Source organism: Phyllostomus discolor, chromosome 4 (assembly GCF_004126475.2).
Source record: "Phyllostomus discolor isolate MPI-MPIP mPhyDis1 chromosome 4, mPhyDis1.pri.v3, whole genome shotgun sequence".
Classification (NCBI taxonomy): domain Eukaryota; kingdom Metazoa; phylum Chordata; class Mammalia; order Chiroptera; family Phyllostomidae; genus Phyllostomus; species Phyllostomus discolor.
The window spans coordinates 154,206,941-154,232,089 of record NC_040906.2 but is presented as its reverse complement, the minus strand read 5'-3'; the positions used below and the strand labels follow the sequence as shown (position 1 = coordinate 154,232,089).

The 25,149-nt window shown below is 33.5% G+C and overlaps 1 protein-coding gene across 6 annotated transcripts in view; it reads left to right on the top strand.

Moving 5' to 3' along the window:
* Positions 1-25,149, top strand: part of EPHA7 (EPH receptor A7) — a 171,041-nt gene that overhangs the window by 128,924 nt on the left and 16,968 nt on the right. Inside the window, exons 6-10 of one of the 6 annotated variants that reach the window (XM_036024484.1) lie at positions 11,386-11,510; positions 14,748-14,916; positions 19,154-19,262; positions 19,800-19,855; positions 24,154-24,267. In XM_036024484.1, the coding sequence (XP_035880377.1) occupies positions 11,386-11,510; positions 14,748-14,916; positions 19,154-19,262; positions 19,800-19,855; positions 24,154-24,267 (573 nt within the window). Of the gene's footprint in view, positions 1-11,385; positions 11,511-14,747; positions 14,932-19,153; positions 19,263-19,799; positions 19,856-22,834; positions 24,109-24,141; positions 24,268-25,149 lie in introns of those variants that run through there. The other 5 variants (XM_028510666.2, XM_028510665.2, XM_028510663.2 and 2 more) reach the window with 5 other exon arrangements.

The following is a 25,149-nucleotide window of genomic DNA, read 5'->3' as shown; positions in this document are numbered from 1 at the left end:
GTAGATTGGTTTGGATACATAGGATTTTTAGGCCAAGGAGGAATGCATTAAAAAACAATTCATAGCAGAGTAGAGGACACAAAGAGGAGAAATAGAATAAAAAGAGCCCTAAAGTGGAAAAGTATGAGGCTGATAGAAGTCAGAATATAATGGGCTCAGTCATTTTCTTCAACCATCATCAATAAACTTGGGATAGAGTAAAATAATACTGTAATATGAAACTCTCAAACTTTTGTTGCTGTATTATGGTTTGTATTGTATCACTTTGCACATGCTTATCGCTCTATAAAGGGACATAACCTCAATTATATATCATGTGATGAAGTGGCTTTTAAAGAAATTTTAGAATAACTACTAATTCACAAATTCATACTATATATCTATACTTTGGTATATTCAAACATACACACACATATATGAAACAAACAGTTCATGAAATATATGAGGGAATTAAAAAAAAGAATTATCTTCAGGAGGGTGTCCCCCTTCTGACAGAGGCTTCCCCTGCTAGGTGAGTGTTCTAGGAGCCCATCTGTATCAGTGCACCAGCTGGCGTTGTTCTAAGAGGCTACATTGGCTTCCGTGAATTTTTTTGAAGATTCTTTCAGTGCCTTTGTCCGTTTCATGGTGGGTGATTTATGAGCTCAGCCCACACCGTGCTGAGTGTTCAATAGCTTTTGACCAAGATTCCCCTGACCCCTGTGCCCTACCCTCCATATTCACCCAATCTCACCCTAAGTGACTTTTTGTTTGTTTGTTTCCCTGATGAAAATATCCTCAGGAGGAAACATTTAGCTGATGTGGAGGAGGTGAAACAAAAAACAGCAGAAGCACTAAAACACATCAAAATCAATGAGTTCAAGAACTGTTTTGAGCAGTGGACAAAATGTCTCAATAGGTGTATTGCATCAAAAGGAGAGTACTTTGAAGGTGACTGAAGTTTAAACATGTAGAATAAATACACAATATTTTATAAATAAATTCTGGTTTATTTTCTGTCCCCCCTTTCATTTGAAAAACTTAACTTTATTCTATCCCATTCCTTTTTTTAGAATTATGGTTGCAATGCATTATATTAACTTTAAAATAATGAGGAACAGTGGTATACTGGAAAAGGATTTAGCAGTTATAAATGCAGTGCTGCCACGTAGTACTGACTTGACATTTAGTAATGCAGGTTTTATTCTAATGGGAAATATGATTTATTCTGACTCCATATGATTAACGCAAGGCTTTAAGAGAAGGTCACTTCTCTTTTTTTAATATTCTTCCTATTGACAATGCTTCTCTTAATAAACAACCTACATGTTGTTTAAATGCATGCTTTATTACTCCTGTAAAATAAACTACATCTGTGAAGTTTCTGCATGTTGTTATGACATATAGTACAATAGTTTAAGCATTGTTAGATATTTAGGAAGAACTAATGAGCTTTCTTAACCACATAATTATTTATGTGAATATTAGTGTATATTATTATATAATAGAAGAATAATGTTTTTGTGATATCTATTATATAATAGTATATAAATTAAACTTATTGATCTAATTGAGTGATTATACTCATGCACATATTGTCAGGAAATATAGTTTATCTCAAATACAAGATAATTTAGACTGTTAAATATAAACTAATGGAAGAATATTCATTGTAAAGAATTTAGCTTTCAAAATTATAATTAAAGATATTCACAACGTAAACATTTGGGCTAACTTAACTTTTCAAAAATTGTCAACTGGTATTAAACTATTTTTATGATTGAAATACAACACAATTCTCTATGTATTATTTTTTAAAAAAACAATGTTCCAAGATCAAAGAAAATATACACAACTAAAAATGTTATTCTGATGACATATAAGGGAGGTTCTGGTCCTTAACAAATATATATACACATACATATGTGTATATATCTCATCTTATTTGAGTTTATTTTCTTTAGCAAAAAGGTCTACCTATGGGCTGTAATCACATAATTGGCTTTATAAATAAGCTAGTTATTAGCTATGGATTCATGGAAAATAGAGATGGAGCCAGAGGACCTGAGAGACCAGATTTAAGTGTTTTTTTTTTATTTTTAAAAATTACTAAAATATTTTATCATCACCAAAATTAGAAGCGATTGCTTAATCTGTATTTTTCTCTTAACTTTATATATTATAATATACTAAAAAGAATGTGTGTTGCCCTGGCTGGTGTGGCTCAGTGGATTGAGTGTCTGCAAACCAAAAGGTCACTAGTTTGATTCCCAGTCAGAGCACCGGCCTGGGTTGTGGGCCAGGTCCCCAGTAGGGGGTGCTCGAGAAGCAACCACACAGTAATGTTGTTCTTCCTCTCTTTCTTCCTTCTTTCCCTTTTCTCTAAAAATAAATAAAATTTTGAAATTAAAAAAAGAATGTGTGTTGTCAGCCCTCTTCCCATTTTGGTAGTTTTTATTTTTTTATTTTTTACAATAAGTTCCTTCTAAATGACTTAACATGAATATCTTTCTAGTGCATGTAAAATTAGTACAGAATATAGATTATAGAAATTGGTCATTTCTACATTTTAGAAATTGAACAAAATTGTCAATGTAATATTTTAAAATCTAAAATATGTTATTTCACCTTGAAATAACAATTTATGTTCCTGTTAAATTTCCAAAGGAATTATTCTCAAACTCAGATATAAGTCAGCTTTATCTGAGGAGTATTTGAAAAAAATCCTGAAGTCTGATTTTGACCTCAGAATCAGAATATTCTGGAATAGGTCTTTGTCATCAGTAAATCTAATACACACAAAATATAGGATGATACATATTTTTTGAGTCCCAGCAGATGCCAGGACTGGTTTTAAGATTTCTAGAACAATTCTATTATTGAAGTATGTGGTCTGATTATAGCTATTTTAAGTCTGAGAAAACGGAGGCACAGGGAAGTTCAGTCAAGTAAATTTACCTTCTAACTTATTTTCACACAGATTGCAAATAGGTAATGGAACCCAGGTGCAGACCTGGGCACATGTGCTTCAGTCCTACACTCTCCTGCTTTTCTAAATTTCTTGCCTTCAGGGAATATCAGAATAACTGAGGAGATAAGCAACTATAAAATGATTAAATGCTATATTGTATAGTACTGTCAACAAGGGAAATAGGTTTTTAGAAAAAACTGTATTAAATCAAAACAATGATGAGATTTTACCTCACACCTGTCAAAACAGTTATCATAAAAAACTCAACAAACAAGTATTGGCGAAGATGTGGATAAAAGGGAACACTTGTGCACTATTGGTGGGAACGCAGACCAGTGCAGCCACTATGGAAAGCAGCATGGAGGTTCCTCAAAAAATTAAAAAGTGGAATTGCCTTATGACCCAGCAATTCCACTTCAGTGTATTTATCTGAAGAAACCCCAAACATTAATTCAAACGGATACACATACACCTATGTTCTTTGTAGTATTATTTACAATAGGCAAGATATGGAAGCCACCCAAGTGCCCATCAATAGGTGAGTGGTTAAAAAAGCTGTGATACATTTAACAAGGGAATACTACTCAGCCATAACAAAAGAATGAAGTCTTACCTTTTGCAGCAAATGGATAGTTCTAGAGGGTATTATACTAAGTGAAATAAGAGAAACAGCGAAATACCATATGATTTCACATATATTTCACTCTAAAGAACAAAATAAACTAACAAACAAGATAGAAACAGACTGACAGTTGACAGAAGAGAGGGGTTTGGGTACTGGGTGAAAAATGTGGCGGGATTAAGAAGTACTGATGGGTGGTTAGGGTATAGTCACAGAGATGTAGATTACAGCCTGGGGAACATGGTCAGTGGTATCAAAATAAGTATGTGTTGGGTCATGTGGATGCTTGAAATATTGGGTGAGCCACTCTGTAAAGTGCATGATGTTCTGGCCACTATGCTGTACATCTGAAACAAATACAGAATAATATTAAATATAAACTGTAATTGAAAAATAATTCTGTATTAGCTGAAGCAGAGGAAAAATGACTCAGTGAGTTGTAACTTATTGGTAGAGGCCATTAGAGAGAAAATCATGGGATCAGTCTGGCTCTGTTACTATTGATTGATGTTAAGCAGTCTCTTACATGTTATAGACATGATATCAATGTTCCTGATAATTAGTTTAAATATATAGTTATACCAGTCAAACACTGAGTTACAGGGGATGTTTTTGTGTGGTTGGCACTTTACAGCCTCCCAAGATTTTCCTACACTTGGTTCATATTTCATCTGTGCTATAAGCTTTAATTGTGCATTCAAATCAAGTACATTTACCTTCTAACTTATTTTCTACATTAAAATCTCCTTGAAAGTAGCAACTGTGGCCTTGTCATATTTGCAGTTCTTACAATGCTTTGTTTATACTGTTACTATCTCATGAAAAATTGTATGTTGAACTTATAAGCAAATGAAGCTTTCATCAGAAATCAATAAAATGGTGTTATCGTGACATTACCTTCTAAGCATTTCAATGTAACTGGAAAGGGTACTTAAATTAATGCTACACTATTTTTAAAAGACATTGCCACTGAAAATGCTAGAATATGTTAAGTAGCTTACACCAGAAATAACATCAAGGAGTCTGCAAAGAAAAAGAAATGCTTTTTTCCATCCAGAAAAGTTTCCTAAGAAGAAGAAAAAAGCCAGCTGAGCAGCAACAATAAAGTGCTTACTGATGCAGGTGTTCATTTAACCCATTTCTATCTCATTGACCAGTAACTTATAACTATTGTTTACAAAATACAATTTTATTTTTTTATTTACATTGGCAGTTACAATTACATTGTAATTCTGTGAAAATACAAATGTACCAGGGGTTACAAATTAACCTTTAGTCAGTTAATATTTTAGTCAGAAGGGCTGTCCTGATGCAGCACACTTGCTGGTTCGATCCTCGGTTGGGGCACATACAAGAATCAACCAATGGGTGCAGGAATAAGGAATAAGGTCGATGTTTCTTTCTCTTTCCTCCTTCCTTCCTTTCTCAAAATCAGAAAATAAATTTTAAATATACACTTAAAGTGAGATTATCAGCAGGCCCAGTATATGTTTAGGATGACCAATGGCCATAGTAGCTTTCTCCACAACCCTCACATCTTTGACCTTAAAGCATTTTATCAAGAGATTTTGCCAGGAAGTGGTAACTCTTGTAGCAATTCATTAAATATCCAACCAATTGGGTACCAATCATCTGATAACAACAAAGAAAACCTTATTCTCAGAAAAAAAGTGTTGTCAGGTCATGTTGTAATTATTGCTCTAAAGAACAAAGCTTTTCTAACTGAACAGTAGAACAGTGACTTTTGTTGTTCCCATTATGTTTTGTTACCCTACTGAAAACTTATGGACTTAATTTAAAACTATACTTGAGCCCTGGCTGGTGTAGCTCAGTGGATTGAGTGCAGACCTGCAAACCAAAAGGTCGCTGGTTCGATTCTCAGTCAGGGCACAAGTATAATTTTGTGCCCTGGGTTGCAGGCCAGGTCCCCAGTAGGGGGCACACAAGAGGCAACCACACATTGATGTTTCTCTCCCTCTCTTTCTCTCTCTGTCTATAAAAATAAAATAAAAATATTTTTAAAATAAAGTAAATTAAAATTATACTTGACTGGATTTTTTTCTGCTTTGTCAATTCAACATCATATTCATTTTTTCACAGAAGTTCCAGCTCATAGTTTTACTCTTAAGTTGTCTTTTCAGTTATTGTACTTAAATACATTTAGAAATCCATTCTGTGATATATCTTACTTAATATGTAGTGTATTTTTCATTGCAAATAAAAATCATGCTAATTGGTATATTAAATAGATAGCAATGCAAATAACATGATTTTATTTTAAAAAAGATAAATCAATTTTCCACAGACTTTTTTTTCCAACTACTTATTATAGAATGAGATTTTGTTTGTTTTAGCTGCAAATCATGCTTCTGTCCCACCAAAAATAATTTGACAGACATCTATTACACATTGATTGCTCATAATTGTTATGGGCTCAATTGCCCTTAGTTCACAGCGCTTCTTTTTCTTAGATAACATTTTCTATTTATTGCTTATAATATTATTCTAACCTCCCTCTTTGCAGTCAGGAAATTAAAGTTTAGGGAAATCACATACTACAATTTCTACATATTCCTAAATACCACAAAAATGGAATTGATATGTTACATGATATTCAGCTGTGTGCTACTGTTTTGTCACTGAAATAAACTTATATGTGTTTTTATATGTTTTTTTTGTAGTGCAAAAATGAAACACCTGTGAGGAAGAGTAAAGAAACTAAAAGTTGTGTGTTACAACATACTATGCTTCTAATAGTACACATTTATGATTTCAAAACATTGCTAAAAATGAATTCCATGCCGTATAGAAACAAAAGTGTTCACTAAAGACTACTATTCTTCTATCATCAGATTTGCATTTGATTGTTTTACAGATTTGTTCATGTTCCCATTTTGTATTTATTCAATATTTAATGGAACCCTAACAAATGTCAATAGATTTAACAATTTTAAGTGCATGGCAAAAGCTCAGGTCATGCCTGTTGACCCATCTTACTTCATTGTATTGTTTAGAAATGCAAATATTTGTTTCCACTCACCATCCCTTGTTGAAATTCAATGACAGTTATAGTGTAGTAACAATGATGACTAGTATAAATTACTTTTTAAATCCAAAATCAAAATCATGAGCTACACTGAAGTTCCAGCACAAAAAAAAAGTTTTTTAACTGTATAATGAAAATTTCTTTCCTATGAGACATTGTGTTTTGAGTGTTAAGATAAAAAATTTTGACTTTGTGTTATCTCAACATGAATTTTCACATATTCCATTATCAAACTGTCCTATTGCTAAGGTTTTTTCATAGACTTCATAAATAGACCAGTAGATTTTCTTTTTTTGTTTTTTGCTTTATTATCTATATGTATTCATTTTCTATTGCTACCATAAAAATTACTACAAAAAACTTAAAAACAGCACTTCTTTATATTATCTCCCAATTCTGCTGGTCGAAAATCTGTGCACAGCAGAGCTCTCAGCTGGATGCCCTATCAACAGCCTCACTGGGTAAAGCCAGGTTGTCAGCTGGGCTCGGCTCTTATCTGCAGACTCTGGGGAATGCCTACTCCCAAGCTCATTCGTATTGTTAGAATTCAGGGTCTTTCGCTCAGAGAATCGAGGTCTCCATTTTCTTGTCTCTGTCACCCAGGACCAGTCTGTGATCCTAAAGGCTGTCTCCATACCTCGTGTTTTCCATGTGCCCTCTGACAGGTTGATACCATCACACGCTTCACTTCTCTGGCTTCTTCTGCAGCACCTCTGTCGCACTGGCTGATGTGATTAGAGTGGACCCCCTGGGAAAAATCTAGGATAGCTTTATTGTAGCATCTATAACCATAATTGCATCTGCAGTGTCCATTTTGCCCTACACTGCTGCACATTCACCAATTCCAGAGATTAGACTATGGGCATCTTTGGAGGGCCACTCGTCTACTGCACTATGTTTTAAAATTGTGTTTTATCCCAACTTTGTGGCAGGACACTTTTCCATACATAAAGGTAAACTTAACATTTTAAGGAGAAAATTGAGCCTTTATAAATACATTTCATTTTAAAATTTAAATGCATCTTTTGAATTTGAATTTTAATTAGAAATTGATTAAGATCAAAAGCTAAAGCCTAATGACTACCTAAAGGTCAAAATCTGTAAAATGCTGATTGGTGCAGGCCTTAACATAAACCCACCATTCTTAGTGATTATTTTTGGGGGTAGCTCTTTTTATTGTTATTTTAACAACTTAAAGAAGTATAATGTACATATCATAAGTGTACACATTATAACTATACAAGTCAATGCATTTTCTGTACATTTATTATATTGTGCTACCATCACCAATCTAAAATGCCATTTTAGAACATTTAGGTCATTACAAAGTTCTCTTGCACCTGCTAGCAACATCAAATTCCATTACTCCTCTCCCAGCCACAACTGACGTTTCCTTTCTGTCTTTTCCAGGCAGTTCACATACATTAAATGATGCAGTGTGCAGTTTCACTGTCTAGCTCCTTCCACTTACCGACACTTCTGAGGTTTATCTATTTTGTAGCATGCACCAGTAGTCTGCTCTTTTTATTGCTGAGTAGCAGTCCATTGTTTGGCTATGCTACATTTGTTTACCCATTGGGTTTTCTATCTTTAAATATTTACATACATGTTTATTTTGTAATTCAAAGGCTCACACTAACAAACCTAGCCCACAAATTTACCTTCCCCTTGTTATTAGATTTCTGCTTTCCTGTCCCATCAATGTTATCAACTTTGTTTTTATACAGTTGAAATTTACCCTTTTGAGCCACAGAAACCATTTTCTGAATTTCCTGAGGTCATCATTTACTGTCATTTCTACAGACTCTAGATATGTCCCTAAAAAAGTAATTAAGATTTTGATGGGGAAAAAACTTCCATTTGTTCATTCAGTTGAAATTAATTTTTATATCTGAATATTTCTAGAAACTTAGGTAAGAAATGAATCTGTTAATCATTTGTTGGAAACCCTAACAAAAATTCATATTTAAAGCCTCTCTACATGAAGTACTGGTTTTCCTACTTTTTCAAATTAGGGAATTTATTATTGTTGGTTACCACTTATTAGCTTCACGTCAAGTCAAGTTATAATATATTTTATTTCACTTTGATAATTGTAGAAATTACAATTTAAATGTCATAACACCTAATTGGTTGTTAACTATGTATGTAATTTAATTTGTATACATATTCTTTTCAAAATGAACTTCAGATACAATAAATTGAATATTTTGGTCTAAGCATGAGTATATTCTTAGTGAAATTGTAACAATGTAATTAATTCAGTAGATCATCTATATTAACCATAGAAATCATTGAGTTTTAAGATTATTTTATGCAACTTCAGTTTTACTTGTACATATAATTTTATCTGCAAATAAAATTAGAATCTGACTAGCTGATATATCTTTTGAGTTGTATATCCTTTATGTCTGAGATATTAAAACTCAAGGGAAAATATTATCAGTTTTCCTGTACCAAAATATTGTATTTGAAGGTCATAAGACAGGGAAAGATTTTTCCTATCATACAGTTTATCTATTCTCAAGGGCCATGTGCTAGTACTTCTGTCTCTGATCCTCTTAAATGTGTGACTTGCTTCAGTATCATCAAGGGATAAATTTTAAAAACAGGAAATATACAGAAAAGCAGAAGTATAGTCACTTATGGACAGGGCTCCTTGTGCAAAAGAGGGATAAAAAACAGCACACTGCACTGTTAGTGATGAGATGTGAATTTCAAAATACTAGCTATTTGAAAAATACTTTAGGTATCTTTTTCCCCCAACCCCCAATTACTCTGATTTTATCGGTTAAAGTTTTTCCTTCAGGATAAACAATGAATATAATTTTAGTGTGTAAGTGCGGAAATCAAGTCCCATCTATACTTAGATCTTGCAGTAATATATCAGATAGTAAATGAGGTAGACTTATACACCAAGTCTCTTCCACACCTTGGAGAATTAAGTTCTCCTGCCTCCTTCACCTTAATATTTAAGGACAGAAACTAATCAAAATGTCTTGCAGTTTGACTTAACTGAAAATCACATTAAGCTGTGTGTGTTATTTGAAGGAGACCTAGAGATTGGTACCTATGAGCTCTCTAATCTACTTTCAGCTAACCTATTTCCAAACGGTACACGCCACATTGTTAACCCTCCTTTATACTGGATAATCACGTGTTTCAACTATTACTGTAATCTTACCTGTGCTGTATTCTCTTTTTTACTAACAAAAGTGAAAATACAGATTTTTCTGAATGATTTTAAGTAAATTAGGCTATTACAGATTATTTTCTAAGTGGAATCTCACCTCGTGATTTTTGGGGTTTTTTTGCCAAGGGTATGGCTTGAGGAAGCAGCCTCATGAAGGTCTCACAGTGGGCTGAGACCTGCTAAGCATGTCCTGGGCGGAGAGGCACATCACTTTAAAAACAAGTTCTTCTTCACTGCATATATTCCGGTTTTTAAATTGTGGAAAAAATAATACTTCTTATGAGAAACTTGCCACACTGGAAACCTATCAGAAACTCTGTAAACACAGTGTGTTGAGTACTTCAGCTGCATCCCCCAAAAGCAAAAGTTGTTCCACTTAATCTTCCCTAGTTACACTTTTGTTAGTAATCTGAGAGGAAATGGAGGTCATGCATCTTCCATGTCCTTCTTTTACAACCACCAAGCTGGAAGGTGAAAAATGTTTTCTTTTCTAGACAGTGATACAAGAAAATATTAAAAAGTAGAAGCAACAAAATAAAGCCAAAGGGATAAACATCAGAATCTTGCTTAAACAGCTTTGGCCCCATATAATTGCTTTTCTGTCAGCAGGATTATTAACAAATTTGGACATCTGAAAATTAAATTAACAGCCTGAAAATATTTTACAAAATGAGATAGAGCATGATACATGGAACATAATGACCCCACTGAAATTCAGCCAAGCCAGTGCAGCTACTCATTTAGACAGAGAAGACAACTAGTTAATCATCACTGAGCAAATTAGACAGAGCAAATTAGTTTGCTGCATTCCACAGCCTTAGCTACCAAAAGGAGTATATGCCACTAATTAGAATGAAAGAACGCTAAGCATATTATTATCTATATAGAAAGAGGAAGCAAAAGTATAGTTTGAGCTGCTTCTCTCAAAGCTTGAAGCCTCGGTTACATAAGTATAAATTACTTATGCAGGGGTATGTATGTGTTTTTTTTTTTTACATACATATTTAAATAGCAGCAGCTTTAGCATGTTCTCCCCCTTGACATGATGGAGAATAAAATTTTTTTCCAAGGTTAACTGGAATTCTTGGGAATACACACACGTGAAACATGAAAATATTTTTGAAAAGTGTGATTTAATTGAATATTAAAGTAGCCATTTCATATACTTTTTCTTGCACAAAATTAAATTATTTTTAAAGTGTATTGCTGTTGTATGTGAAATAAATATTTGGACTTAGTTTATCAATGGAGATTAATCTGAAATCATATTTTGTAGCCTTAATTAGCATTCATTTGCTTAATTGTCATCCTCAGCCCCATCATTTCCATTTTTCACTAACTTGAACAATGCTATCTTCTGCTGTTTGCACTTTAATTTAAATTCCTATTAAGGTTTATGAACAGTAATAAGGTCCTGTTTGAATATTCATTAGCTTCTGAATTGTGAGCTATGAAAAGGTGCTTTCTTTTACCTTAATGAAACTGGCACAGCATGGGACTGATCGGTTGTGACATTTGATTTGAGGCATCCAGTGAATTTTCTCATTGTTTATTGACACATCTTGTCCAAACAGCTCCCTCGCAAGTGAGCGGAGTAATGAAGGAGAGAGTGCTACAGCGGAGTGTGGAGCTTTCCTGGCAGGAACCGGAGCATCCCAATGGAGTCATCACCGAATATGAAATCAAGTATTACGAGAAAGTAAGTGCTAAAAACAGGAAATGCACAGGATGTGCAGTATGTCTCATGTCATCCTACCGCTCGGTAGACTAACGTTGGTCATTATGCCAACAATCTGGTGGAACTTCAAAATTCATAGTTAATTTTATCCAATTTTGATAACTATCTCCCTGAATCTCTGGTTCATTATTATAATTATAATTTCTGTATATTAAATCACACAAATGAAAATATTCCACTAGTATTGATTTATTCAGTTTTTGAAATCCTGATAATTTGTTGGAGGATGTTTTAGTAGCTCAGAAGCCTCACAACCCAATGCATTTGTGGAACATGTTTCTTTTAGGATGCCTGAGCTTTTAATGGTTTATTTTATTTATGTGGTTTTAGTGATAGGGATGCTGGCCTCCAATTATTTTGTAATTTGAAAATATAATTGTATTTTCTGCAGTAACTTTACAGTAGTCTCTAAACTTTAGAATTGGACGAGGCTATTCCACTCCTTTAAATTCCTCCTGAGAGTTCATGTATGTGATGTTAGTCATGTACAATACCACCTCTTTATATGCCTCTCCATGAAAAATGGCACTGCTAAATCCCATGTGCTGCTCCTTTAATCTCCATGTTGGCTAAACTTTAATGATTAGTGATGTATCTGAGCATATGAACACTTTTTTTTTCTAACCCATCTGGAAAGAGTGGGAGACTGGTGCATCCTGGTCACAAATTATTATGTAAGCTCTACCTCACAGAAGGACCTGGTTCAAGCGTGGAAACTATTGTGATTACTAGTGGTAATAGTAATAATAAGTGTTACTGTTATGGACTTAAATGAGTTAGCTGAAGTGCTGTAATATACATGTAACTGTTTTAACCATTTAAACAGCATTTCAAAATAGGACTGTCAGGCTTTTGGAAATCTTGGGACTGATCAACTTGATTGAGTAAACATGCACATAGTGCAGTGACAATAGATATTTTTTTCCCTTTGAGGAAAAAACAGAGTTTAAGATTAGTTTCAATGTTCAGATTAAGTTTACAATATTTTGGCTAATTTTTCCATTATAAATTTGTGACTTCCATTGCCAAAGTCACATTTAAAATGCCTCATTTTGTACCAGGGAACGTATTTTTTATCCCATCAAATGCATTTCTGAGGGAATGCTTGTTTTTAATGTTGGTCTTATGTCTGTTTTCCAATGAGCTCTAACAGTTGTAGTCCCTTCTGAAATTTCATCAGATTTCAAAAGCAATAAAATACGTTTCTAAAAGGTAAGTTATATGGTAAATGAGAGTGAAGTCTCACAATGGAACAGAATATTTTGCAGTTCCTTAGTCTAGAATAAGTTCATTCAAATACTTTTCTATTTTGCATGATAGAGGTGATATGTATTTACACTTCCTGCACTTACAAATTAGGCAATCATTAAAAGAAAATAACTGTGTTGCACTATAATGTATGTAAGCATATGATCTATGTATATATCATTGTCATCTAATATCAGCTATACCTAGTTTTTCTTAGATAAACATATACTATAATACAATCATCTTATGCATGATTATAATGAACACAATCACAAATCAGTTTCACTAAATCCAGTTTAAATATAAATTTATTTACACTTCCATGAATGCCAAACTAAAGACAGATCGAACTAGACTGGTATTTTCAGATTTCAGTGAGCAGTTTTATTGACAGTCACAGTTGAGCACAGGAATTTATTATAGAAGAAATTAAAAACTGTCTAAAATTATATACTTGGATCAGTAGTTTTTATTACTTTTTCATAATAGAATATTAGAGGCATATCAATTAAGCTTTAAATTTTTATTTATTTTACTATTATTTTGATGGAGTTTTATATTCTTAAATTTTTAAGTGCTTTTTATTCTAAGTCATATAATATGATAAACATTTTTAAACTCTGTGAGCCTCAGTTTACATATCTGAAAAATAAGGAAATTGAGCTAAGCAATATTGTTTAAAGTATTGTCATACCATAAATCATATAGTACTTTGATACTATATTGATACTCTTGATATAAAATATTTATTTAAAAAAGTATTGATTGATGGATTTCAGAGAAAGAGAGAGAGGAAGATCAGTTTGTTGTCTGACTTATTTATGCCATCATTGGTCGATTCTTGTATGTGGCCTGACCAACCATTGAACCCTCAACCTTGTCATATTGGGACAATGGTCTAAGCAACTGAGCTGCCCAGCCATGGCTAAAATATTTTTTTTTAATTTATATAGTAAGAATGGTTTTATTCTGTTAGAATTGCAGTTTATAATGAAAATAATTGATAATGTTACTGTGGCAGTGATTTGCAGTATTTTTCCTCTCATGGCACACATAAGCTAATTATTAAAATTCTGCAGCATACAAAAAGTATGTGTTTTGCTGATCTGACAAAAATAGGTGTAATTTTGATTGCCAACTTACAAAAAATAAATAATATTATTAATTATCTACCCTTTTTTGTCCCAATGTGATTTTTTTAAATCAGGTGCTTTTACTTGTATATAAGGATTTCTGTTACCAAGAATTGACCAATAGACACAACCATATCATGCTACATGACCAATAAGATGCAACTCTATTAGATGACTATATATTTATGGTTCAAGACAGGGTATTCACACTCAATGGCTATTGTGTTGGCTCTTGTCATTTCTTATTTGACAGTCTAAGGGAAAACAGATCAATGCCCCTGACTGAATAGTTAGGTATTGTATGTTCTTAAAAATTCTTGCAGCACACTGGTGGAAAATCACTGTACTATAGTAGTGGTGTTAGCTAAATATCTTTATTTAGTAAGTTTCCTCATTTTAGCATGTTTTTTTACTTGCTGAATAACACTCATTAAAAATATTAAGAGCATTATATTATGAAGTGAAGACCTTTACTAACCCATAGATTTTACAGGTGTAACTATGTCTTGGTCATTAGGACATCAAATTTTCTTTATGCAATTGTTCTTACCACTATGCCCTCCACCAACAAAGCAAAAGCTCAAAACATCATAAATGCATTAACAAACATATCTCTTTGAAATTTATAGAAGAAAAGCATGTGTTCACATTTACATTTTATATTTTCCAAGAAACAACTCAATGCTACAATATTCCACAGAGTATACAATGTAGCCTTTCTAGTAACAATGCAGAAAACTGAAATAAATTGAAAAAATTGGCTGTCAAACTGCCTGGTTGCAATCACAATTAAATATACTCTATTTATTGTTTGTAGGATCAAAGGGAACGTACCTACTCGACAGTAAAAACCAAGTCCACTTCAGCCTCCATTAATAACCTGAAGCCAGGGACAGTGTATGTTTTCCAGATTCGGGCTTTTACTGCTGCTGGCTATGGAAATTACAGTCCCAGGCTTGATGTTGCTACACTGGAGGAAGCTACAGGTAAAATGTTTGAAGGTAATTACCACCTATAATTACTCTCTATAACTGGCATTTTTTTAAAATATCAGGGATGAAGATTTTGTTCAAGATAAGTTTTACCTTTAAAGGTGAATGTATACGCCTGTATATGTACTTTGTGGAGGTTATTTAGAATAATAATATAAAATGTGCTGTTTTATTTTGCAATATTAGAAGCACATGATTTACATTGGTCTCTTTAATACATACTGGGTTTATTTGGAAAAGACAAAGTTAGGAACAGAAGTGGGACTTGTTCAATTGTGTGCTGGCACAGGCTGATTTCGTAGACCCCCAAATGAATGAGTTTTGCTTCTGTCAGTCAAAACTGCTTCCTTATAGAAACCAGGTAAATCCAGGATGCACACCTGGGCGGGCCAGAGGAAGATAAAATGGAAGAATTTGTGTTAACTTAAGTGACTTGCCTTTTAGCAGTAAGTTCAAAAAATTGAGTTCAAGAAGATCTTAGAACTTGCATTTATCTTTATTTTAATCATTTCTTTTTCACTTTTTGTGAAAAATTTCAAGCATACTAAAGAATATATGGAAAGTACATATGAAATTTATGTATATCTAAATGAATATCTCTGTAACTACCACTCAACTTAAAAATAAATGGCACCAATACATTGAATCCCCTTTACATTTGCCTATGCTTTATAGTGCTACCTAGGAACAAAACAGCACATGTGTCTACAGAAACTAAACAGAGCTATCTTGGGTTCACGTCCTAGTTTATCATCAAAGTGCAAGTTTCAAACAGCTTGGGCACCAATGCTGGTTGTTCTTCGGCTAGCTGAGGTTAGAATTGTAGGCACAAAAGCATTAATTTTGGAAAGTCACCTGGCTGGCGTAGCTCAGTGGATTGAGCACCGGCTGCGAACCAAAGTGTCACAGGTTCAAGTCCCAGTCAGGGTACATGCCTGGGTTGCAGGCCATGACCCCCAGCAACCACACATTGATGTTTCTCTCTCTCTCTCACCCTCCCTTCCCTCTCTAAAAATAAATAAATAAAAATCTAAATATATATATATTTTCATAATATGTTTAAATATAGTTTCAAAATAGGTTTCAAAATTGGTCTCAAAATATTTTCCAAATAGGTTTGAAAGCTTTCTAAACTATTGTTTATTGTGTGCTGAGATTCATTCATATTATGTTCATTATTTAAAATGAGGTAAATAAGACTCAAAGAGATTAAAATGAAGCAGTGAAACCTGAATGAATACATGAAATAAATGTTAAAAATAGATTTGTGCATTAGAAAGAATGTGGGGATTTTTAGTGTAAGAATATTCTCTTCCCCTGGAATGTAAACTGATAAAAGAATGATAATATCTCCTTTTCTTACTATTGGCTTGCCAGTACCTGCTACAGTGCTTGACACATAGAAGGCATTCAGTAAATAAGCAAAGAATGAGTGCCCCGCAGTCATTGATTTAGAACAGATAATCAGTATCAATCAGTGAGAGTAGACATATTCAGCTTTGCCATGCCCATTTGTGGGACTTTGAATGAACTATTCTCTGTACCTAACTCAGAGGGCAGTCTGAAGACTCAGTTAATCTGTGAATGTTTCAGTCCCTAACAGACCACATACCAGTACCGTCCAATGCCCAGGGGCTGTGGTCCCCTGAATCAGTGTACACAAAGTGCCAATACAGTGCCCAACACACAGTCTCAACTGTCAGCTTTTATTATTTATCACAATCATTCAAACTTTTCGTTTTCAGGAACCCTTATAGGCCATTAAAAATATTGATAATCCCCAAAGAGTCTTTGATTACTTGGAATATATCGATCAATATTCACCCTATTAAAACACATTTCATTGGCTATCAAAGTGATGACATCATCCCATGTCATATAACTTCCGGACTACTCTGTGCACTTCTGAGCATATGTAAATGAAAACTTCAAATAACATCATGTCATATGAAAATAGTTTTGACCTTGCAGATCCCCTGGAGAGCTCTTGAGGGATCCTTAGGAGTTCCCAGACCACCCTTTGAGAAACACTGATTTAGCACAAGGAACTGTACTAAGAACTGGAGATGCACAGACACATGACACAGTTGATACTTTCAATTTAAAATTTGGTGAAAGACAGGCTTGTACACAAATGCTGGCCATGCAGTTAAGTGCTGACAGAGGGCATGGCCCAGTGCTCTCAGAGTGTCAGGAATAGCCACGCACTGTGCTGGGAGAAGGGGAAAAGGGAAGAAGCCACCAAAGAGACGCCTGTCCAGCACTGTTGGACAAGAGAAGGTAAACAGATTGTTTCATTGCACATCATCCTAAAAGCCCCCTCTATCCAAGTCAACTACTGTTTTTACAATTTTTAAACCATGGGGTGTTTGTCAATACCCCATGACACTTATAAGTTAGTTTTAAATTCTATTACCCATGAAATAGATGAAAATATTAACCATAAATGTTTACTATGGAAAAATTAAAGTGTGACTATATATGTATATATAATACATATATATTTTTATTTATATATAAAGGTAGAAATAAATATTAACAAATTCTATTTCATAACTTACCTGAGTTAGTTTTCTGATTGGAGCTCTGTTTCTGAAGTTAAGAGAAAATTGAACCTAAGACACGCAAGGGATTAGACCCATGAGAAATACCCATTGAATGGAAATAAGTTCGACACATATGTGTATAATTTTTCCTTGCTCATGAACAAAATACACCATTCTTTTTCTTTTCTTAATATACATAAAAACACAGATGAAAACAATAAACAACCAAACAAAAGTAGTTGAAGTTATCTTTTCTTGTTGAATGATAATAAGCTGTAAATCAGAAACAAAGGTTAAAAGTTTTCTCCCCCTCTCTTCATTTAGTTCCCGTGGGGAGTAATCAGCAGGTGATGAATTGGGTACCTGTGTTCAGAAACTATTACAACAGATTTATTTATACTGTTTTTCAGTGTAAAAGCTATCCAGAGTTAGCATAGGTATACAAAGTTAAGAGATGAGTTATCAAATAGAGGGAGACATAGATAAACTAAAGGAAAAAAGCTTTATGCTGCCTATGGTGGTGACACGTATCTCTGCCCACCTGTGAGTACCTCTCTGGAGACCCAGTCCCTTGTCACCATAAAGAAGAGCTAGTATTTTCCATCTTGCCATAAATTCAAGATTATAGCCATTGATTGTTTCAGAAATAAATCTCCTCTATAAACTCTTATGTGTATATTGCATATTTTGTCAAAAATAAGCAAACTATTAGTTTGACATTATATGTGGTATTTGCAACTGATTCATTTACTGTACTATACATTTTTGGTGCTTTATATTGCTTTGATTATTTTATGAAGTCCATACTGGCATTGAGAATATAGTCAGAAAAATATGACAATTACAAATTACATTGTAAGTAAAACTTCACTAATTTGGGAAAACGGAAGTGGGAAAGAAGGCCATGTGATGTGATGAAGAATTGGAAACAGAGGCTGCTGTAAAGGACATGGAAACATATACTCTTCCCAGAGAGACTCTCAGGAAGGCGGCTAGGCTTGCCTTCATAAGTGAGCATAAAAGATGGGAAGAATCTGCAATTAGATCGTGCTGAAATGTTTTTAAAGAACTTGAAGAAAGTTTCCTCTTGTATTAATCTCCTCTATAAACTCTTATGTGTATATTGCATATTTTTTCAAATTAGTAAAAGTAATTCTTCTCTCATTCCATAATTATGGTACATTGTAAATTCATGATGATTTAATATGATCACATGATGATTCTTATTTTACATTGATAATATGAAATATAAAGTTCTTAAGGTGCTTTGAAAAAAGGAGAGCATGTATTTTGTCTGCTTTATTATACAACAACAACAAAAGAAAACAGCCATAGAGGGATCACATATCTTGCTCAGAAAGATTTAATAGCAATTGTAGATCAAAGATCTCTATTTCTGATTCATAAGTATGTTTCCAGTAAATAAGCAGGAGATAGGCATTCAATAAGTCATTGTATGGGCTCACTTTTCTTATAGCTGAGGGATCTAAATAGATGAAAACATTGTTCTTACCACTTCTTTAACACGCAAAAATAAATATTTAAATTTGTAGTTACAATATAATGCATATATTTAAAATTAGAGCTGAATTCAATAGCAGAGATGGCTCTTGTTGATAAGACTTGTGTAGCCTCTCAAGTTCTGCGTGGCCCGGAGTGTTTCTAAGCCCCTGCCCTCTTTGCAGCCACAGCCGTGTCCAGCGAGCAGAACCCCGTCATCATCATCGCAGTGGTGGCAGTGGCAGGGACCATCATTCTGGTGTTCATGGTCTTTGGCTTCATCATTGGAAGAAGGTAGAATGCAAACTTCTTCTAATCTCTGAGATAACTTTTCAAAATTATGTTACCCATTATTAATTATTTAGTGCAATAGAATAGTATATGCAATATTCCTTGTCTGATAAGAAACGTTAAAAGTCAGTAAGTTTTTATTCTCCCAAGGTCAAAATACACTTTGAGCTTAATCGTTGCCTTTAGTTTAAGAGGATGAGTATTGCAATTTTGATTGGGTAAATTACTTCTTTTAGTTAATGTTTGTGGAAACCATTTAAAATCTGTTGTTTTCCAGAAAAAAGGTATAAGCTAATATTTACTCACTGGTAAATCTAAAGCTACAAAATATGTTCCTTCTACATTGTCTTACAGGAATATTTTATATTCTATGCCCATTTAAATCGTATGAATTGATGTATTATTATTAAGTTTATGTCATTTATTAAGTTTATTAGATCTAACTAGCATGTTGTAAATAAGGTGTATTTCATATGATTTTAAATATATAAAGTGAGATTATTGATTGTGCTTGTCACAAATTTGATGATTATTTTTCAGGCACTGTGGTTATAGCAAAGCTGACCAAGAAGGAGATGAAGAGCTTTACTTTCATTGTAAGTGTTTGGTTTTTCTTTACTTTTATATATCCCAGTTAATACAGAAACGTGGTTGTTAATATTGGCATGACAAAAATTCCTAATGCATCATGCTTGAAATTATGTAATGAACTCAGAGTATTGCTTTAAACCATTTCACAAGAATAAAAGTCATAGAATGTGAATTTTTAAAAAATAAAATATATTCTGAAATGTAACCTCACAAGAAATTTTAATATAACTGCAGGATATTAAGCTGCTTTAATGTCACAATTTTTCCTTTTGCAAACTTTGACCAATGGTTTCCTACTCTTCTAGTAATGACCCATTAAATTTTGCATGACCCACGTTTAACTAAGGAATTCGTATCAGATTAGAAGGATTTCCCACCCAATGAGTGTTGCTACCTTGCAAGGCTAAAAAGGAACCTCTTTCTCTTCAGCTGCTAAAACTGTCTATCCCCAATAGATGCTTTTACCAGGCGTCAAAGGTATAAAAGTAAGATGTAATCCTCCAATGTTCTCCCTTGGGTTTGGGTTACCTGATTATTAAACATTCATTTTAGAAATCATATTTAGAAGAAAGCTTAGAGAACAAAAGAAAATAAATGTCCATCTGTATTACTCTTATTCTTGTTCAACGTGGATGGAAAGCAGGAAAAAAAAAGACAACCAAAGTAAAAAACTAAAAATCAAATGATACTAGTTATTGTAATCCTTGAAACTATTAGGAACTATTTTACTTATTATTTTTCATAGTAGCAATAATCTTTACTAGAACATTTCATAGATACATTTCTCAAAGGGCATAAGAATTATATATATTATTGTGTTATTTATTAAATCATGATGTCAGTATCTAAGGAGATATTGTCATGTATCCAATTTTATGTAAAATTAAAAGTTTATATAAGCATCAATCAAGAAAATGTGTTGTTCAAAAACAAAAATTATAAATGTTATTATTACTATTCCTGGGTTTCTTTAATGTGTTTTTATTTGTTGAACCAGCAGTTACTATGACTTCAGTTTTCAAAATAAAAGTGGCTCTAGATAATCATATCTAAGTTGATTATAAAACTCTTTAGAATTCCAGCCACTGAAGGCAGGAAGGTTATTGGGGATACTGCAAGACAAAGTTAACAGTTTGACCAGAGATGACTTTATTGCAAAGTCTACCCTTCAGGGCCTCTCACTTTCACAGACCCCCTGTTAAGGACCTGGTAAAGTGCTAGCAATTTTGTGGTGTGATCTCTCTTTACTTTAAGAGGGTATTCCAATTGTAGAAGGTCTAACCCTCATAAATCCGAAATCTCCCTGTGATTCTGACTGAGTAGATATGATCCCATCACTGGCCCCCTCTGGGAGTATTTGATACGCTCCCAAAGCTTATGCCTCCCCTTGCCAACACAGCAGTGAATGATTTGCCTGTGACTAGCATGTCTTGGTGATAAGAGTGTTCCATAGACAGGTTTTAGTTAGAGGACGTACAGAAAAAGATGCAAGTTACTTTTTTCTTGCCTCTGTCATGACAAGAGAGAATCATTTTTAACACTTCCACAGACGGGAAGAAGGGAATCCAAACTTGAATGCCTACAATTTTATCTCTATTTTAATATGTATATAGAAGAGTAACTAGAGTATGGTTCCTGGAATCCCTGATTCTGCGCACATGTGAATAATTTGATGGCAGAATCATTTAATATTGCCTTAATCACTATGTCACTTTAGTTTCTTTTACTGAGTATATCTGAAACATTTCTGAATTATCAAACACATTTTAGTTTATTTGGTTTTAGCTTGTAGTTTATTGCAGAAGTTAAATTGAAATATGGCTTCCAGAAAACTTGTATAGCCTTATGCTTGTCATCACTCCGTTTTAATATTTTAATGCCATTTGCTTTTTTTACATTTGACATTCAGTTTGTAATTAGAAAAAATAGAGCTGTGTGTTTTACTTGCTAACATAGACAAGATGAGCTTGATAAATACACAGTTTTCATCTATAGAACAGAAATTTCAATGGTGGTTTTAAGATATTTAGCATTCATGAGAAATGTAAATGAGCTAATAAAACACCAAAAAGCTCACAGTCTTAAATTGAGATAAGCAACAGACTAGAATATTCAGAAATTATGTCAATATTTTTTTATTTTAAAGATCCATTTTAAATGAATAATGAAACAAAGTGCACTTCACATGTCCTATTCTGGTAAATCTGTAGTAGAGGGTGATAGTTCTGAATTGCCCTTTTTACAGGATATCTTTTCTTATCATATGATGAGACCAGGTGTTTTATTTGATTTTATGACTGTATCTAAAAAAACGTAAACTGAAACACTATGGTCACTGGCTATTTACAAGTTGGTGTCCTTTTATTCCTTTAGTATACAAACAATTTTCTTAGGTGCTAAGATGCCAGATTGGATTTTTATGGAAACATGAAAGCAACCATTTTGCTACCTTTTTAGAGCACTGAATTTAATAGAATGTCCAGTCATTTGTATCAGGCACCCTCAACTCTCTATGGCCCAAGTGCTACATTTAAAGATATAAACAGTGGAGGAGTTTAGTGAAGCAATTCCAATTTACATTTTGTTTCCTCCTACCATTTCTTCTAACAATGTCTTTGAATCCAAGCTGGGCAGTATTTCATGTTTTTATGCCAAAATTGCTCTGGCCTGTCAAAATGTTTTATGACAGCTTGAATAAAGAACCATCAGAGACCCCGTTTGAGATGCAGAAGGTTACCTCCACTCTAGTTCCCTTACCGCAAAGCAAAACAAAACAAACAGAAAAAAAAAAACTATGAAAGAAAGAGAATAAAAAGAGAGAAGATGGCTCATTCTCCATCTGCCTGCCAATCTAGGAGGTTAACCTATTGTTTTCTTCCCTTCTCTCTTTTTCTCTTTCCCCCTCTTCCCTGCACTCCTTCTTCTCTCTTTTCTCTTCCTATCCCCTCTCTCTTTTCTTCTTGTGTTTTTTTTTTCATGTTCAGCTTTAGTAACAAATGAGCATCTGTCAGTTTTATAAACTGCAACAATAATTGTTTAAGACAATCAATTTTGGATAAACAACCAACTACAGCAGAATAAATCAAGATTTTTAAATCCCATTTTCCTTTATACATTCTGCTTCTTTTTGTTTGTTATGTGTTTATTTCTAAAATATAATTTTAAGTTAATGTGATGACATAAGCACAGGTAGGCTGCAGTGTAATACATAAAGAAATATATTGTTCTCCAAATAGTAAGATTTAATGAAAAGATTGTTCAGTGGCTTTGTTAAAAAACAATAAAGTGTTTTTGAGGATATAGTGTAATTCTTTTCATTGCATTAATATAACCAAATATATGCTTATTTATCTTATCTTTGCCTTTAATCAAATGATTGATTGGAATACATTATTGTAATTGAATTTGATTTATAGTTAACATAGTATTTTCTGTTACCTGCATGCTTCTGGGTGCATTTTAAGAAGGTTTTTAACTCTTGCAACTTTTATGATTCTATGTTGTTTGAATCTTGACTACCTTTTCTGAGGCATATTTGCTGCCTCCCTCCAGAGCCTTATAATTGAAAGTTTATATAAACCACTCCTCTTTCAAATTGTGTCATACATGGTTAGCAGATCCCAGGAATATTGTAAATTTTCTAACTTTATTCTGGACTTTGTACATCTGGCTTCTATTGCCTTGTAAGGTAAAGATGAAACTGTGTTTTTAGTAGATTTCTCTCTGAGTCTGTGATAGCAACCCTCATATCTTGTATTAATTTTATGTATATGTCAACGGTGGTTGGTCTTTAACAAATAAATCAAAAGAATAAGTAAGATGTCTAAATGTTTTAATATTGCTATCAGTGTAGTAGGCTACCTGTATATGAAATGTCATCTTTTCTCAGTGTATGTATTTGATTGATTGACTGACTTACAGATTTACAAATGTGTTTCCAAGTCCATTACAAACTTCAATATGGCCTGAACTGTGCTGTGATAGCAGTGTTTTTAATTAAACCTCCAGTATGATAAGTCATGTCAGAGAATTTTCATGATGTCTTTTGTTGATTTACTGGAGAAGCAATTCAGTTAGTAACCTATGAGCTGGATCCCATGTTACCTATAGAAGCTTGCAGATAATACCTATACACCAACAGACTGAAGTAGTCTGTTAAAAGTGCTGTGAATCAGGTGATGTGGAAGCAAGTTCACTGTTCCAAGGAGCACTCTGCATAATGAAATTCCTGGGCTGACTGCACAATAAGTGCTTTGCTTCATCACAGTCATGCTTTCTTACATCATTACAGTTAAATTTCCAGGCACCAAAACCTACATTGACCCTGAAACCTATGAAGATCCAAATAGAGCTGTCCATCAATTCGCCAAGGAGCTAGATGCCTCCTGTATTAAAATTGAGCGTGTGATTGGTGCAGGTAAGGCTGGTGTAGCTTCCTTATTCAGCTCTTCCATTTAGCCAAGATCGAAAGTCATATATCATAATGACAGGCAAATAATTATACCTCAAGTACAGAACTTTTGCATTTACCTGAACTGTTGGAAGCAAGAGGCTGTACTTGTTTATGAAATCTTAAGGGGGAAAAAAAACATGTGGCACAGATAATCTGGGTATCTTTTGTCTTTTGCTGTATTTTTAAAATACTGGGGGTTTTTTGTAAGCTGTTTTATTAAGTTTTGGCCTGTTGTTCAAGAAATGATGTAGCATTTTAAAAAATTAAAGTGTCATAATTATATTGGAATACATTTCATCTTTCTTGATTTTCCATCTTCTTACTAAGCTCTCATTTTTATACTTTTTTCTTGTATTTATAGGTATTAGGTAGCCCTTGTACTATTTAATTTCATGTAGAAAACTAATATGTATGACTTATTTTAAATGAGTATTAGTTTCTCTGTGTACAATGTACTTACATAATAATTTTACATTTTTTTCATTCCAACTGCCTTCAATGTAGCATAGTGCACATGAATTCCAAACTCTTAAACCTTTAAAAACTATTTGTTCCTTAAACCATAAAAGCAGTAGCAATGTTTAGAATTTGCTGATGCACTCTTATCTTTAGTAGGCAGTGTACGTATATTATACAGTGTATTTCAAATCTAAATTTTTTCTGAAATTTTTGTTAATTCAGTTAAAAATAGTAGCTAAGCCAGTCAGAGCAAGGCAAGTACCATATGATTTCACATATTTATGAAATCTAATGAACAAACAGAACTATCAAGTGAAACAGAGACAGACTCACAGATAGAGAGCCGGCTGACAGCTCTGGGGAGTGTGCTGGGGTGTGGGAGGATTG